The 17,893-nt window shown below is 53.6% G+C and overlaps 1 protein-coding gene across 1 annotated transcript in view; it reads right to left on the bottom strand.

The window, feature by feature from the left end:
- The window catches only part of huwe1 (HECT, UBA and WWE domain containing E3 ubiquitin protein ligase 1), a 316,149-nt gene that overhangs the window by 68,217 nt on the left and 230,039 nt on the right, over positions 1 to 17,893 (bottom strand). The window contains exons 51-54 of the mRNA XM_070869027.1: positions 17,467 to 17,539; positions 12,921 to 13,019; positions 8,029 to 8,156; positions 5,678 to 5,843 (exon numbers count right to left, since the gene is read on the bottom strand). Of these exons, the coding sequence (XP_070725128.1) occupies positions 5,678 to 5,843; positions 8,029 to 8,156; positions 12,921 to 13,019; positions 17,467 to 17,539 (466 nt within the window). The remainder of the gene's footprint in view (positions 1 to 5,677; positions 5,844 to 8,028; positions 8,157 to 12,920; positions 13,020 to 17,466; positions 17,540 to 17,893) is intronic.

Here is a 17,893-nt window from a genome sequence, read left to right as displayed (position 1 = left end):
CCCAGCGTCAATCCCAGTCTTTGCGTGCTGCTTCTTTTGGGTAAAACTCTCAGTCTCCACAACAGAACATCCACGTGATTAGTGACCAGCGACAAGCTCGGTAACGGTAGCAAACAACCTGCGAGTCGCAGCGGAACAAAAAAACCCCACCAAACCGGAATGGGCCCTTTCGCAGGTTGCAATTAGTGCCAGTTTCAGACCTCGCCGAAACACCGCCAAATTGTTGCGGGGAGGGGCAGGAGAAATGGTCATCATTTTGTGTGTTTGTATCTTTCATACGTTTAAAATCACGAAGGGGCTGGATAGAGTAAATAAAGAGAAATTGATGTCATTGGCTGAAGGGCCGAGAACCAGAGGGCACAGATTTAAGGCGACTGGCAGAAGGGCCAAAGGCGACACAAGGAAAAACGTTTTTACGCAAGGAACGTTAGGATCTGGAATGCACTGCCCGATAGGGAGGAGAACAAAGATTCAAGGGAGATGAACAGAGATTCAATAGTAACCTTCGAAAGGGAATTGGGAGGAAAAACAAATGGCAGGGATCATAGAAAGTTACAGCACAGGAGGAGGCCATTGCGGCCCATCGTGTCCGTGTTGCGCCGGCCGACCAAGAGCCATCCCGGTCTAATCCCACTTTCCCGCTCTGGGTCCGTAGCCCTGTGGGTTACGGCGTTGTGAGCGCACGTCCAAATGTGGTGAGGGTTTCTGCCTCTACCCCCCTTTCAGGCAGCGAGTTCCCCCCCAGACCCCCACCGCCCTCTGGGTGGGAGGAAAGAGCGAGGGGTGGGGGGACTAAACGGGATTGCTCTGGGATAGAGCAGAGATAGACATAACGGGTCAAATGGCCTCCTTCGGTGCTGTATGTTTCTACGATAAATCAACCACCAAATGAATGACGTTTGATTCAACCTGTTGGGCAGAGAGGTGCAGCTGGACAGAAGAGGAGGCGGACGTTTGATGAGCTGGGGAGGGGGGGTGCGTGAAATGGCCGTTAAACAACAGTACAAGGTTCAGGAAGAAGTTCTAGTGTTTATAAACAGTGCTGACACCCCCCACACCCCGAGCGGGCCATTGATCTTTTAGAAACACTGCGCAGAACCCAGACGTTCTGCCGACCTATGACACATCACCACAGAGAGTTTAGCTTCTAGAGAGCTGGTGCGAGCAGTGCAGAAGCTGGGCGCAGGTTCCTACCATGGACGTCACTGCCGTTACCTGCATCGGGGCTGTCATAAGTACGGCTCACAGCTGCACCAATGCTCCCAAAGAGGCTGTCTCCGCGGAAGGGATCGGCTGACAGTGGAAAAAGACACAAACACATGCTTTTGGTGGCGTGCTTTTGGTTAAAGGCTTAGCAGTAGTGTGCGCACAAGGCCGGTTTCACCGCCCCCCCCTCCCGGTTTGTCGTGATCCCCACCCTCACTCCCAAACCAGCCACTTCCAACGTCAGTGGGATTAGAGAGAGTGCAACACGGGGCCAGGCCATACAGCCCCATGTTGGTGTTGATTCTCCACACCAGCCCCTTCCCCACTCCATCACCATCTCCTTCCATTCCTTGCTCCCTCCAGCTTCCCCTTAAATGCATCGATACGATTCACCTCGACCCCTCCCTGTGGCAGCGAGTTCCACATTCTCACCGCTCTCTGGGTAAAGAAGTTTCTCCTGAATTCCCCACTGAGTTTATTAGTGACTGTCTTATATTGGTGGCCCCTAGTTCTAGTCTCCCCCACAAGTGGAAACATCTTCTCTATGTCTACCCTATCCAATACCCCTTCATCATCTTAAAGACCTCTATCAGGGCACCCCCTCAACCTTCTCATTTCTAGAGAAACGAGTTCAATCTTTCCCGATTAGCTGCGATCGATGGAGGACCAAAGCAGCAACTCCAGTCAGCTCCCCCCTCTCCCTAATACATTGGCGGAGTCAGAACAGGCTCCAGCACTCGACCGACCCCACATCCCCTTCCTCACTCTGTTGGCGACCATGAAAACGATCGCCACCGCTCCCAAACATTGCCCGGGCACAGCTGCAGCATTAACCCTTTCGAGTGAAGAGTTTTTTTTCTGCGCCCCTGTTGAAAGCACAGGGGGTTCTCGCTCACTCAAGGCCACCTGGGCTGCTGGGACGGAAATCACCAAATGCACAGAGTCAGCGATGTTCAGAAAGATCTCCAATGCAACAAAACACGGCGGATGCTGGAAATCTCAGCGGGTCAGGCAGCGTCTGTGGAACGGGGCAGAGTTAGCGTTTTGGGTCAATGAACAGAACAGGTGAGTGTTCGAAAAGAACGGATTCTTAACAAGCACTGAAAGTGGGGGGGGGGGGGGGGGGGGGGAAAGAGAGGGAAGGAAAGAACGAAAGGGTTGGATAGGTTGGAAGACAGGACAGACAAAAGGGAGGATTTGCTTTCTCTCCACAGATGCTGATTGACGTGCTGAGATTTTCAGCATTTTCTGTTTTTGTTCAAAAAGATCTCCTTGCGCGCGCCCCCGCCCCCCCATCAAATCGGCAAGGACAAGGGTCAGGCATTTGTGGGGGGTGGACTTTACACAAGATCGGGGAGGCAGTGACCCCCCCCCCCCCTCACCCTCGAGGTTGCCCCGAGTGAGCGGGCACATTAGGCGCCGACCAGAAAGGGCGGAGAAAACCAAAACCGACTTTACACAACGGAGATTCAGCTCTCCCTTGGGCACCCTGTTCTTTAAGAGGATCGGAAACTCGTTTGGGAAGAGTTCGGTTACCCTAGTGCTTGCACCGCTGGCCAACTCCCAACTGAATGGGCGCAGGCTGAAGTATCAGATCACGACCCGTGTGGTGTTAAAACTGCTGTAGGACACGATTCAATTTGCAACACGCTCAGTACCTGCACTTCTCTTCCTCAATTCCTAAGCTTCCCATCCTCATTTTCCTTCCCAAATTCGAGCAGTCTGGTGTATTTGCCGATTTAAAATAGGATCTAGTTTGCAATACCAATCCACTTGCACCCTGGGAGGAACAGGTGCACCAACATCAGTGTCCTCCACCAGGCTAACATCCCCAATACTGAAGCACTGACCACACTCGATCAGCTCCGCTGGGCAGGCCACATAGCATGCATGCCAGATAAGAGACTCCCTGAGCAAATGCTTTATGCGGAGCTCCTTCACGGTAAACGAGCCGAAGGTGGGCAGCGGAAACGTTATAAGGACACCCTCACAGCCTCCCTGGTAAAGTGCGACATCACCACTGACACCTGGGAGGTCCTGGCCGAAGACCGCCCGAGGTGGAGAAAGTGCATCCGGGAGGGCGCTGAGCACCTCGAATCTCAACGTAGAGGTCAGGCGCAGGCAGCGGAAGGAGCGCGCGGCAAACCAGCCCCACCCACCCCTTCCCTCGACAAAAGTCTGTCCCACCTGTGACAGGGTCTGTGGCTCTCGTATTGGACTGTTGAGTCACCAGAGAACTCACTTTGGGAGTGGAAGCAAGTCTTCCTCGATTCCGAGGGACTGCCTCTGATGATGATTAAATAAGAACATAAGAATTAGGAACAGGAGTAGGCCATCTAGCCCCTCGAGCCTGCTCCGCCATTCAACAAGATCATGGCTGATCTGGCCATGGACTCAGCTCCACTTACCCGCCCGCTCCCCATAACCCTTAATTCCCTTAAATCTCAATAAATTCACCGCACACATTAGCAGGAAGGCCGATTAATTGCCTTGCATTTTCCACGAGAGAAGGACGACGCTTTTATTTAAAAGAAACATTCCCAAGACTGCGTCTCTTTAAGCAGTCAACTTGCCGTAAAATGGCCTTCCATCTTCTGCCCCCCCCACCGCCGATCACAAAACATGCACAAACAGAAAAATACTGCAGTGCAGAAGCTGGAAAGTTGCGACGACGACAGAAAAGGCTGGAGATACTCAGCAAGTCAGCCAGCATCGGCAGGGCGAACCGGTTCCCTGTGAATCGTTAACTCTTCCACCCTCTCCCCACCAAAGGTGGTGCGCCTGATGAATCGCTGCCTTACTCTTCCCACCCCGCTGCCTTTTAACCCTCCGAATACCAACTCGTCCCAGTAAGTGGACAGAGGATAAGAAAGCCCACGCCTCATGTTCCAAGATCCTTGCCCTGCACGGACCAAAGCTACAGGAATTTGCTCTCCACAATCCCACCTGCGGCAATGAAGTCAAATCCAAATGGCACTCACCACGGTTGGACTACGTTCGAACTGCAAAAAGGAAACTATACATTGTACTCGCGCCTCTCCTCACCCAATCCAAGAATTCTTCTCGGAGCCAGATCTTTCCTACATCCCTGGGGAACAGACTGCCCGGCCTACTCTATCACCACGCTTGCAAGCAACTCCGTACAACTCTTGCACAAGAACTTAAGAAATAGGAGCAGGAGTCAGCCATACGGCCCCTGGAGTCTGCTCCGCCATTTAATTCGATCATGGCTGATCCGATCATGGACTCAGCTCCACTTTCCTTAACCCTTTATTCTATTATCGGTTAAGAAACTGTCCATCTCTGTCTTAAATCCATTTAATGTCCCAGCTTCCACAGCTCTCTGAGGCAGCGAATTCCACAGATTTACAACCCTAAGAAATTCCTCCTTCTCAGTTTTAAATGGGCGGCCCCTTATTCTAAGACCATGCCCCCTAGTTCTAGTCTTCCCCCTTCAGTGGAAACACATTCTCTGCATCCACCTTGTCCAGCCCCCTCATAATCTTATACGTTTCGATAAGATCACCTCTCATTCTTCTAAATTCCAATGAGTAGAGGCCCAACCTACTCAACCTTTCCTCATAAGTCAACCCCCTCGTCCCCGGAATCAACCGAGTGAACCTTCTCTGAACTGCCTCCAAAGCCAAGTATATCCTTCCTTAAATATGGAAGCCAAAACTGCACGCAGTATCCCACTTGGTTTGGCCGGGAACACAAGCCAGTTCAGATCCTCTTAGAAAGTTTTGACAAGTGGCTGAATCGCGAGGTATAAAATGCAGCGGTGGGGAGAGGCGGGAATGTAGAACAGCGAGCGGGAGTGGGAGGAGCTCATCAGACCAAGACTGAACTGCAAGTTCTGCTTTCCCAGCAATGCTCCCACCCCCCCTCCTCTCCTCTCCTCCCCACTGGCCCACACTGCCGGCACCCAGGAGTTTGTCAACAGCCGCTTTGGGGGGGGGGGGGGGGGGGGGGGGGAGGGGCAGGCCGAAGGTTGCACGATGAGTGAATTAAAATCCACCGGTACGGCAGCTCGTACAGGTCACACGGGCAAATTGCACATTTCATGGGAGGGCGTAAATAAGGGAGCAAAAGGCAAGAGTTAACGTTAGAGCATAAATCGCACAGCTGAAATTAGGAAACAAACTGTTATCTGGAAAAAGAGAGGACAAGTTAACATTTCGGGTGGGAGCGTTCATTTGAACCAGACGAGGCGTCCAACGCTTATTCAGATAGTGCCTGGCTTGCCGTGTATTCCAACACTTTTATTTCAGGCCTCCCTCATCTGGCCAAACACTGCAGATGCTGGAATCTGAAATACGTTCAGTTGCGTTTACGCTGCTGTCTAAATTGGCTATTAGATTCGCGACGTTCTACGATCGGAGGAACGACTGGACTTTGCCTGAATGCCTCACCGAGGGATGGCCGGGAGGGGGGGTCGGGGGTCAACCCTGCCCAGTGGACAGCCTCCTACCTGCGGTGGAGAACATGTTGTCGAACTCGATGATCAGGTCGTCCTCTCGGTCGAAGCGGACGAGCGACTCGTCGATGTCGGGGTAGTCCTCGTCGAGCTCCATTTCCGACCCCTCCTCGTCCTCGTCGTCCTCATCCCCCTCCTCTTCCTCTCCTTCCTCATCATCCTATGTACGCAATCACACACACACACACACGTGAATAAACCCATGATTCCCAGACACGAGCGAGGCCAGGCTCCTGCAGACGTGGAGCAGATACCCGCTCGGTCACAGCCAAAAAGCCACGGCTCTGTCGACAGCACACCCACCCACCGAATTCTCCTGCGACAGAGCCTCTGACCTCTGCTCCAATGACCAACTGCGCCAGGTAGAGACATTGATGCAACCGAAATGGGAAAACTACTCAACATAGGTCACAGAACGCACATCGGAGGGGGAAAGGGTGACGGAAACAGATTCAATATTAACTTTCCAAAGGGAATTGGGTGAAATAGGGTCTTGGTGAGGCCACACCTGGAGTACTGCGTGCAGTTTTGGTTTCCATATTTACGAAAGGATATATATTAGCTTTGGAGGCAGTCCAGAGAAGGTTCACTCGGTTGATTCCGGGGATGAGGGGGTCGACTTATGAGGAAAGGTTGAGCAGGTTGGGCCTCTACTCATTGGAATTCAGGTGATCTTATCGAAACGTATAAGATTATGAGGGGGCTTGACAAGGTGGATGCAGAGAGGATGTTCCCACTGATGGGGGAGACTAGAACTAGGGGGGCATGGTCTTAGAATAAGGGGCCGCCCATTTAAAACTGAGATGAGGAGGAATTTCTTCTCTGAGGGTTGTAAATCTGTGGAATTCGCTGCCTCAGAGAGATGTGGAAGCCGGGACATTGAATATATTTAAGACAGAGATGGACAGTTTCTTGAGCGATGCGGGGGGAAGAGGGGGCGGAGAAGTGGAGCTGATTCCATGATCGGATCAGCCATTATCTTATTGAATGGCAGAGCAGGCTCGAGGGGCCAAATGGCCGACTCCTGCTCCTGTTTCTTATGTTATGTAAAACTTATTTTAATTCACAGCCCAGAAACTGGCCACTGGGCCCCGCTGCTCCGTGCCGGGGTTTGTGTTCCACCAGCCCACCCCCCTCCATCTCACCGTCTCCTTCTGTTCCTTTCACCCTCATGTGTTTATCCAGCTTCCCCTTAAATGCATCGATACTATTCGCCTCAACCCCTCCAATTGAAGAGAAAGAATTTGTCGGGCTATCGGGACAGAGCTGGGGAGTGGGACTAACTGAGCAGCTCGTTCAAAGAGGGTCCTGGCGGAGATTTATACACATCATTTAAGAAATGGCACTGCCTTCATCACAGTGCAACCTGGCTGATGGAGGACTAAAGAGACTTGCATTTCTATAGCGACCTCAGGATATCTCAAAGCACCTCACAGCCAAAGAAGCACTTTTTTTTTGGGAGTGCGCTCACTGTTGTAATGTGGGAAACGCCAATTTGCGCACAGCAAGCTCCCACACACAGCAATGTGATGATGACCCAGATCGTGTGTGTGATGTTGGTTGAGGGATAAATATTGGACCAAAACACGGGGGAGAACTCCCCCTGCTCTTCTTCAAAATAGTGCGTTTAAGCCCAGCCGAGGGGGCAGACACCGGGGAGAACTTTTGAGATATAGTCCCCTTAAGATCTTTTTTGTCCTCCTGAGGGGGCAGATGGGGCCTCGGTTTAACGTCTCATCCAAAAGACGGCCCCTCTGACAGTGTGGCACTCCCTCAGTACCGCCCCGCCGACAGCGCGGCGCTCCCTCAGTACCGCCCCGCCGCGCCCCTCCGACAGTGCGGCGCTCCCTCACTACCGCCCCTCCGACAGTGCGGCGCTCCCTCACTACCGCCCCTCCGACAGTGCGGCGCGCCCTCAGTACAGCCCCTCCGACAGTACGGCACTCCCTCAGTACCGCCCCTCCGACAGTGCGGCACTCCCTCAGTACAGCCCCTCCGACAGTGCGGCGCTCCCTCAGTACAGCCCCTCCGACAGTGCGGCGCTCCCTCAGTACCGCCCCTCCGACAGTGCGGCGCTCCCTCAGTACTGCCCCTCCGACAGTGCGGCGCTCCCTCAGTACCGCCCCTCCGACAGTGCAGCGCTCCCTCAGTACAGCCCCTCCGACAGTGCGGCGCTCCCTCAGTACTGCCCCTCCGACAGTGCGGCGCTTGGGGGAGGGGGGGGGTGTGGTCCTGGGAGCTACTTCCACGATAGGATCTTAGCGTCAAACGCTAGGGGCACATGGATGCCGAGGAGAGGAAAGCCTCCAAAGCTGAAACAAGGAGGGCTTGAGGTGCTTCCTCACCTGATCATCTTCATCCTCCTCCTCTTCCTCATCCTCATCCTGGCTGTCATCATCATCCTCGTTACTTCCACTGCTGTCTTCCTCTTGCGTGTGCTCCTCATCGTCAGGGTCCAGGATGTTCATAGAATCTGCACAAAGGAGAGCAGTTGTAAATGGAGCCGTTGGACTTGTAGTAACTGGACCCGATTCAGGTTTACGGTACAAAATTAACCGACGGAACTGAAATTAAAACCTGTAGTGCTCAATCATTCGCTCAAACAGCTCAAAGCATTTTGCATACAATTAATTAATTATGAAGGAGAGCGACTGATGTACGTACATGCGGTAGCAATTTTGCACATAGGCAGATCTCACAAAGCAATGAAGCGAATGACCAGTTGATCTGTTTTCGGTGTTGGTTGAGGGAGGAATATTGGTCCAGGACCCAGGGCAACCCCCCCTATCTTCCAATAGTGCTGTGTGACCTTCAACATTCAAGCGTGCGGGCAGATGAAGCCTTGGATGAACGCTTCGGGTCTCGATTAGCCCCTGGACTCGAGGGGCCGAGAGTACACGGCGGGCGGACACGAGGGAGACAAGTTGGTGTTTATTTCCCTGCTCTGCGACTGTGTGACTATCCCGATTGATGCTATTGAAAAGCCGGACCAATGCTGGACACGCAATCGATCATGTTCCAGCGCAGAAGCGCTTAAAAAGTGCCGTAACCCACAGGGCTCCGGACAGAGAGCTGGAAAGTGGGATTAGGCCGGGATGGCTCTTTGTCGGCCGGCGCGTGGCGGACACGATGGGCCGAAATGGCCTCCTTCCGTGCTGTAAATGTCTGTGATTTACAGAGGAACCCTGAAGAGAGAATCCCCACGCTGTACAGCTACCCCCCTGGATTCGGTGATTAGTAAAACGGTTCAGTGTTGTTCAGTTCTCACCTGCACTTAGTATACAATAGATTTAACAGCAGCTTCGCCTCTCTTTCCACGCACCCCCCCCCCCCCCGCCCCCAGCTGTTGCTGCTATGAAAAGAACGTGGCCTTATTCGCTCCCCCTCCGACCCAGAACCAGCGCACTCAGGAAATGCGGGTGGGTGTTCAGTAGCACAGTCCCCTTCACACTCAGGACGCGGTGTTAAAACAGTGAAGGACACAGTTAGCAGCCCGTTAGTGTTACCCACCCACGTGCAGAGCGACAATACTGCGACGGAAGCAACTTTTTATATTCATTAACGGGGTGTGTGTGGGGGGAGGCGCGCTGGCAAGGCCGGCGTTTATTGCCCGTCCCCTAATTGCCCCTCGAGAAGGTGGTGGTGAGCCCTCTTCTTGAACCGCTGCAGTCCGTGTGGTGAAGGTGCTCCCACAGTGCTGTTAGGGAGGGAGTTCCAAGATTGGGACCCAGCGACGATGGAGGAACAGCCAATACATTTCCAAGTCGGGATGGGGAAAGAGACAGTCTCGGGAAGGAACTGGGAGGTGGTGGTGGTGCTCCCATGCAGCTGCTTTGCCCTGGTCCTGCTAGGTGGTGGAGGTTATGGGTTTGGGGAGGTGCTGACACTCAACAATCGCTGCAACGTAACTGCACTGCTCACCAGGTGAGATTGCGGTAACAGAAGCAGCAGGATGGCACGTGGTTTTTGGAAGTTTAAGACGTAAATATATAGAAACAGTCGCTAGAGACAATCAGGGCAATAGGATTCCACTGCACGTGGCAGCTACAGACCCAAATCTGCGCCAAATGTTGGTCCGACAGCTACGGATTATGTGCAGAATTAGAAATTGGATGCCACCCAGTCCCTGGCCAGTCACAACCACGCTGTCCTATTTGAACACCTGACCCCATATCATCTCCATCACCAAGAACGCCGACTTACACCACTTAACGCTGCCTGCCCCCGCTCCCGCCTCAGCCCATCAAATGCTGAAACGCCCGTCCACGCCTGTGTTACCTCCGGGTCCAACTATCCCAACGCTCTTTTGGCCGACCTCCCATCTTCTACCCTTCATCATTTCAAAACTCTGCTCTCCCGCGTCCTAACTCGCACCGAGTCCCACTCACCCATCACCCCCTGTGCTCGCTGACCCGTGTCCTAACTCACACCCAGTACCGCTCACCCATCACCCCCTGTGCTCACTGCCCCCGTGTCCTAACTCACACCCAGTACCACTCACCCATCACCCCCAGTGCTCACTGCCCCGTGTCCTAACTCACACCCAGTCCCGCTCACCCATCACCCCCTGTGCTCGCTGACCCGTGTCCTAACTCACACCCAGTACCGCTCACCCATCACCACGTGCTCACTGCCCCGTGTCCTAACTCACACCGAGTCCCACTCACCCATCACCCCCTGTGCTCGCTGACCCGTGTCCTAACTCACACCCAGTACCGCTCACCCATCACCATGTGCTCACTGCCCCGTGTCCTAACTCACACCCAGTCCCGCTCACCCATCACCACGTGCTCGCTGACCCATGTCCTAACTCGCACCGAGTCCCGCTCATCCATCACCCCCTGTGCTCGCTGACCCATGTCCTAACTCACACTGAGTCCCGCTCACCCATCACCCCCTGTGCTCGCTGACCCCGTGTCCTAACTCAGAGTCCCGCTCACCCATCACCCCGTGTCCTAACTCGCACCGAGTCCCGCTCACCCATCACCCCGTGTCCTAACTCACACTGAGTCCCGCTCACCCATCACCCAGTGTCCTAACTCGCACCGAGTCCCGCTCACCCATCACCCCGTGTCCTAACTCACTGAGTCCCGCTCATCCATCACCCCCTGTCCTAACTCGACCGAGTCCCGCTCATCCATCACCCCGTGCTCACTGCCCCGTGTCCTAACTCGTACCGAGTCCCACTCGCCCAAAACCCCGTGCTCACTGCCCCGTGTCCTAACTCGCACCGAGTCCCGCTCACCCATCACCCCCGTGTCCTAACTCGCACCAAGTCCCGCTCACCCATCACCCCCGTGTCCTAACTCGCACCGAGTCCCACTCACCCATCACCCCGTGCTCGCTGACCTACATTGCCTCCCGGTCCGGCAATGACTCGATTTTAAAAACTCCATCTTTGTTTTCAAATCCCTCCAAGGCCTCCTCGCCCCTCCCTATCTCTAACCTTCTCCAGCCCCGAGACCCCTCCCTATCTCTGTAACCCCCTCCAGCCCCGAGACCCCTCCCTATCTCTAACCTTCTCCAGCCCCGAGACCCCTCCCTATCTCTGTAACCCCCTCCAGCCCCGAGACCCCTCCCTATCTCTGTAACCCCCTCCAGCCCCGAGACCCCTTCCTATCTCTGTAACCCCCTCCAGCCCCTACACCCCTCCATATCTCTCTAACACCCTCCAGCCCCTACACCCCTCCCTATCTCTGTAACCCCCTCCAGCCCCCTACACCCCTCCCTATCTCTGTAACCCCCTCCAGCCCCTACACCCCTCCCTATCTCTGTAACCCCCTCCAGCCCCTACACCCCTCCCTATCTCTGTAACCCCCTCCAGCCCCTACACCCCTCCATATCTCTCTAACCCCCTCCAGCCCCTACACCCCTCCCTATCTCTGTAACCCCCTCCAGCCCCTACACCCCTCCCTATCTCTCTAACCCCCTCCAGCCCCTCCATATCTCTCTAACCCCCTCCAGCCCCTACACCCCTCCATATCTCTCTAACCCCCTCCAGCCCCTACACCCCTCCCTATCTCTGTAACCCCCTCCAGCCCCTACACCCCTCCATATCTCTCTAACCCCCTCCAGCCCCTACACCCCTCCCTATCTCTCTAACCCCCTCCAGCCCCTACACCCCTCCCTATCTCTCTAACCCCCTCCAGCCCCTACACCCCTCCCTATCTCTGTAACCCCCTCCAGCCCCTACACCCCTCCGTATCTCTACGCTCCGCCGACGCTGGCCTCTTGCGCTTCCCCCCACGACCTTCGCCCCACCATTGGGCGGCCGTGCCTCCAGCCACGTTTGCTCCAAGCTCTGGAATTGCCTCCCGAAACCCTTCGGTCACCTGCCCCAATATCTCAAGGGGCTCAGTGTCAAACGTTGGGCGATAACACTCTGGTGAAGCTCATTGGGAGGTTTCATTACGTTGGGAGGCGCTATTTAAAGGCGCCAGTCAGTGGGCACAAAAGCAGAGCTGTGTAACGGGACTACACAAAGGGGGGAGGGGTGGGCACATTACCAGCTCGCCAGAAGTGTCACACCGTGGGACCAATATCAGACTTCTTTTTTTGGACAAACGTAATATGTTTCCGTTGCACTGTCTGGTTTAACATCTGCTGCACTGATCCAGCCAGGATCTGTGCCAGTATCAAGCCTGCCCTTCCTACTCAAGAAGGGTCAAGCATGAACATTGGCTTGACCCAAGAGCAAGGACTTCATGACAAAAGTGCCTCTTTGACCCTTACCCACCACAATCCCCTCTCTCGCTCCTCCTCCCTCCCAGTTTTTCTGCCACCGAACTTCCTGAAAACCTCCACCCCGCGAAAACCAAACCGGTCGCGGCACCAAAAACGTCCGAATGTTGTCCTCGTCCCGTGACCGTCTTGTGGCCCATTTTCCATTGTGCTTCCCCTGCTGCAGAGAATGGTGAAATGAAGGGGAGCAAGGAGATGAAATGAGAGGAATCAGGACGGCGGACGGAGCAACGACTGGAGGAAGAGGGGGAAGGAATGAAGTTGGGTCGGGGATGAGGGAAGGAATCAGATGAGATTGCGGAGCGGGTGGAAGGGAGGGGGAAAAATGATCAGACACTAACCACCCCTTACCATCCCGAGCTCTGCGCAGTGCCCATTACGCGCATATGCTGCACACATAAAACTCGAATCTTTTGAAACTGATGACGATGCAGGGGTTGGCAATTAAGGGCTCTCCTCCTGCACAGCAGTAAACACAGTTTTGTTTTGCTTGTACCTTCTCGGTTAGCCTGCAGGGTGGGCGCCTGACTGAGATTTGAGGGAGCCTCATCCATCAACACATCCTCCTGGGACTCATCCTCAGTACTTCTGCATGCTGTCGCGCAGGAAGAAGGAAATAAAATACAAAAAAGAAAAAGTGAATGCAAGCCGACGACAGTGCATTCTACATTTTCCACAACATACCAGCATTTTTGGTACTCGGACCATTGGATATTTTCTGCCCGCACACTTAGGAGCTATAATCCTTGGGGGTTTTTTTTTTTTTTGGGCGTGTGTGTGCGCGCGCGTGCGCTCAACCGTAGGCAGGGGCATTTGTTTTTGTTAAAAACTGGGAAGTACATCAGTGTGTGTGTGTGTGCAAATGCTTGAGCGTGTGTCATTGTACAGTATTGGAAAGGTGCCCAGTTCGGGCTAATTGTGAACTTCCTGAGGAACCGGGGCAGATCAACCACTTTTGTCGGCCGGCGTCGACAATTTAAATCTCAATTCCTGTCGGCTTGCTCCTCGGGCGCTCAATGCCACTCTTTGGCACACAGAAGGGGCGGGAAAGAGACGAGAGACCATCCCTCTTTCCTTTTTGGCCGTGCCCATTGAAAGCCTTTTGCGAGCTCGACACTGGAAGGGGGTGGTGGGGTGGGGTGGGGTGGGGGTGCGATCGGATGCCAAGGCAGGCAATGGTCACCCCCCCCCCCCACAACTAAATGCGTTACGAATCTCCAGAAACTCAACTTGGAACCTCAGCTGTGGCATTTGGCGACACCGACCACTTTTTCCTGCAGGAAGGAGTGGAGTGGAGGGAATATGGGGAAGATAAAGCGGATGTGGGGGGGGGGGGGGGGGTGGGGGGTGGGGTGGGGTGGGGAGGGGAGAGGGTGGGGGGGGCCGGTTTCAGGCTGGTAGTGGAGGCACGAGAGCAGGGCCTTGGGCAGGGTGCACGGCAACTGAAGAGGAACAGGCAGGCAAAGCGAGAAATTTAAAAAAAACATTACTTGCACAACCGCACAACACACGCCAGTGACAGTCACCGGGGTTTGGAAGAACTTCTCATTCACCTTGCACTGTGGGCGTCCTAGTCATTTACAAATTATCGTCCCTGGGCGTCCTAGTCATTTACAAATTATCGTCCCGCAACAAAAAAAACCACAGTCTTTTCACTTCAGCAGCCACTTTACGTGCCCGAATGCAAGATTCGGGAAGATACCCACAGCTTTTTCTTAATTGAAAACACCCTGCATGCCCCACCCTTGCTTAAAACAGGGAACGTTGCCATTGTTCTGGCTTGGGAGGGATGACTGAATTCGATTGCGTAGAATTAAAGCACAGACACGGGCCATTAGACCCCCCCCCCCCCCCCCCCACCCCCACCCCCACCCCCACCCCCCCCGGTCTATGCCGGTGTTTATGCTCAGACGAGCAGAGCGAAAATTTTGCCGGTGTTTCTGCGGACCACTTCCTGCCATTCCGTCCAATTTTCCACGAACGTCACGAGCCAGTGTCCTTGATCGCCGGGTGAAAGAGCCGACAGTGGAAGATATGAAATCCCTCTTTCTCTCGATCGCAACTCCGGTTTGGGAGCCACGCGTCTCCCAAAATCACTGGTCCCCCGGGTTTCTTCCAAACTCGCTTCCCAGCAAACAGGTACTGGCCCCGTGAGTTACGCTCCTAATTTCTCTCTCTCTCTCTCGTCCCCTCCCGTCTTAAATGCAAGGTGGAGCGGAATGGGGCACCAGCCCACCAGCACTACACCACCTCCCCTTCCAGTGTCCCCCCATTTCAGCTCCCGTACAATGTCAGCCGCGTTCCATGCTCAAACTCAAATGAAACGCATAACAGCAGGCACCCAGGTCACTTGGTCAGTCAGAGAGAGAGAAAGACAGCCCAATGTTGTTCCGGGCGAAAACCTTCATCACAACGGTTTTAACAGTCAAACTTCTTCGCATCAGGGAGTAATAAGACTCCCTAATATCAACAGGATGACTTTGATGTGTTGCGAGAGGAAAGCAGAGCTCTTATAAGGAAAGGTTGGGCCTCTACTCATTGGGATCCAGAAGAATGAGGTGAACTTATCGAAACGTATAAGATTATGAGGGGGGCTTGACAAGGCGGATGCAGAGAGGATGTTTCCACTGATTGGGGAGACTAGAACTAGGGGGCATGGTCTTAGAATAAGGAGCCGCCCATTTAAAACTGAGATGAGGAGGAATTTCTTCTCTCTGAGGGTTGTAAATCTGTGGAATTCGCTGCCTCAGAGAGCTGTGGAAGCCGGGACATTGAATAAATTTAAGACAGAGATAGACAGTTTCTTAACCGATAAGGGGGCGGGCAGGGAAGTGGAGCAGAGTCCATGATCGGATCAGGCCATGATCATATTAAATGGCGGAGCAGGCTCGAGGGGCCGTATGGCCTACTCCTATTTCTTATGTTCTTGACGCAAAAAGTGTTTGTGTAAGGAAATAAGTGACAGTAAATGACATCGGTCACAAGTGGCTAAAGTGCAAGGGTAGTAAACATCTTTAGACTGATCCACCAGTTACAGGACAGAAAGATAGCCATGATAAAAAAAAAGATAACAAGGAAAAATGTGCCTGGACTGGAGAATTTTAGCGATGAGGAAAGATTGGAGAGGCTAGGGTTGTTTTCTTTGGAAAAGAGGAGGCTGAGGGAAGATTTAATTGGGGTGTGAGGGGCCTGGATAGAGTGGATAGGACAGACCTGTTTCCCTTAGAGAGGTCAATAACCAGGGGGCACAGATTTAAAGTCATTGGACGGGGGTTTGAGGGGAAATTTCTTCACCCAGAGGGTGGTGGGGGTCTGGGGCGGAACTCACTGCCTGAAAGGGTGGTAGAGGCAGAAACCCTCACCACATTTAAAAAGTACTTGGATGCGCACTTGAAGCGCCGTAACCTAAGGTCTCATCTTATCGAAACTTGTAAGACTATGAAGGGGCTTGACAAGGTGGATGCAGAGAGGATGTTTGCACTGATGGGGGCATAATCTTAGAATAAGGGGCCACCTATTTAAATCTGAGATGAGGAGGAATTTCTTCTCAGAGGGTTGTAAATCTGTAGAATTCGCTGCCTCAGAGAGCTGTGGAAGCTGGGACATTGAATACATTTAAGACAGAGATAGACAGCTTCTTAACCGATAAGGGATTAAGGGGTTATGGGGAGCGGGCGGGGAGGTGGAGCCGAGTCCATGATCGGATCAGCCACGATCGTATTAAATGGCGGAGCAGGCTCGAGGGGCCGTATGGCCTACACCTGCTCCTATTTGTTACGTTCTTATGTACAGGGCTACGGACCTAGTGCTTGGAGGTGGGCTTTGGCTTTTTTGACCGGCACAGACACGATGGGCCGAATGGCCTCCTTCTGTGTCGCAACTTTTCGCAAGATAAAGCCTGTTTGTCAAAGAGGTTGGAGACGGTCGGATCAGGAAGTCTTGTTGCAGGGAAGCAGCTTTGGCGCAAACAACTACTGGTGTAGACAGTCTTCAAAGGATTTGGGAATAGATACACCATGAGGACTTATCTACATCATGGTTTTCAATAGTAATTCAGAGGGCTCGAAAGACACAGGAGCTTTGAAGCTACTCTCAGTACACAGTTAGGTTGATCACCAGTACTGTGCATCAATAGAGTCAGCTCCGAACACTCCCATACCAAGTCTCATGCTCACTCCAAGCGCATTGCGGTGAAGAGGACAGAGGAGGTTGACTGCTAACAACCTATGAACCGTCAAAAGAATCAATCTCTTCTCGTTTCAGAGGCTGACTGACCGGCTCTGCGATTTTTTTTTTCTTCCCCGAGGGGGAGGGGGGAGAATGAACGGAAGCAATTCATGGCCATTTTCTCCGCGACCCATCACCCCGCAAAATAGGATGGTGTAACACCCTCCTTCAACAGTGTGTCAGAGGAGCGTGACCCCACTTGGTGCTCAGTCACCGGGCTGTTGGATTTTGGGTTTGAACCCCATTTACCCTCGGGGTTGGTGGCGTTGGCTCGATTAAGGCCTTGAGGCCCTTCCCTTCCCAAGAGCAGGGTAACGCGCAACGCCCAATGTCCCCTCGAAGGCAGCATGGCCGCACAGCGCTGCAGGGATCCCACGCAGCCGGCTCTCCAGGCAAAAACCGCACACGTGCGGCATTTAGAATGGGCTGCCTCTTAAAGGGGCGCAGGCGCCAAAAGAAATTGCAGGGAACATTGGTGAAAACTCAAACTCTTTCCCCCCCCCCCAAAAAACCCCACCCACCTGTGCATCTCTTCCATTCCTTGCACATTAAGTGCACTGAAAATTGCACGGGATTATTTTAAAAACAAGCCATTTTCTGATTAAACGCAACGTTTTCTGACCAATATTCCTCGTCCGTTTTGAGCTTTTTGACAGAGGAGGGGGGGAGAGAGAGTAGACGCTGGAAATCAGGTGGTCCATGTAGGGCAACCCAGGAGCCCTGGGAACGACGGCAAAGTAAATGGAGGGTGCGTCGCCCAAGGCCACTCTGAACTGCGGTCACCCTCCAGCACTGGCCGATTGTGTACACCTTACCGATGATCGTGCTGCTCACAGTCTCGTCTCGTTCCAACAACTCATCAATAAGATCCTCCAGCTCATTCTCAACCTGAAAACACAACCACAATAACCTCAGGAGGAAATGATTCGCAAAGGGCTCTGAATCTTTGGAATTCTCCACCCCAGAGAGCAGTCGTAGAGTATATAACGACCCGTCTCCGCCCCCTGCCTCAGCTCATCCGCTGCTGAAACCCTCATCCTTGCCCTGTTTATCTCCAGACTTGACTATTCCAACGCGCTGCGCTCCTGGCCGGCCTCCCACGAGGTAAACTCGAGGTGATCCATAACTCGGCTGCCCCCGTGTCCTAACTCGCACCGAGTTCCGCTCACCCCCCGCCCCCGTGTCCTAACTCGCACAGAGTCCCGCTCACCCCCCGCCCCCGTGTCCTAACTCTCACCGAGT

Source organism: Pristiophorus japonicus, chromosome 32, assembly GCF_044704955.1.
Source record: "Pristiophorus japonicus isolate sPriJap1 chromosome 32, sPriJap1.hap1, whole genome shotgun sequence".
In the NCBI taxonomy this organism is placed as follows: domain Eukaryota; kingdom Metazoa; phylum Chordata; class Chondrichthyes; family Pristiophoridae; genus Pristiophorus; species Pristiophorus japonicus.
Note: the sequence above shows the minus strand (reverse complement) of the source record. Positions and strands in the feature narration are given on the sequence as shown.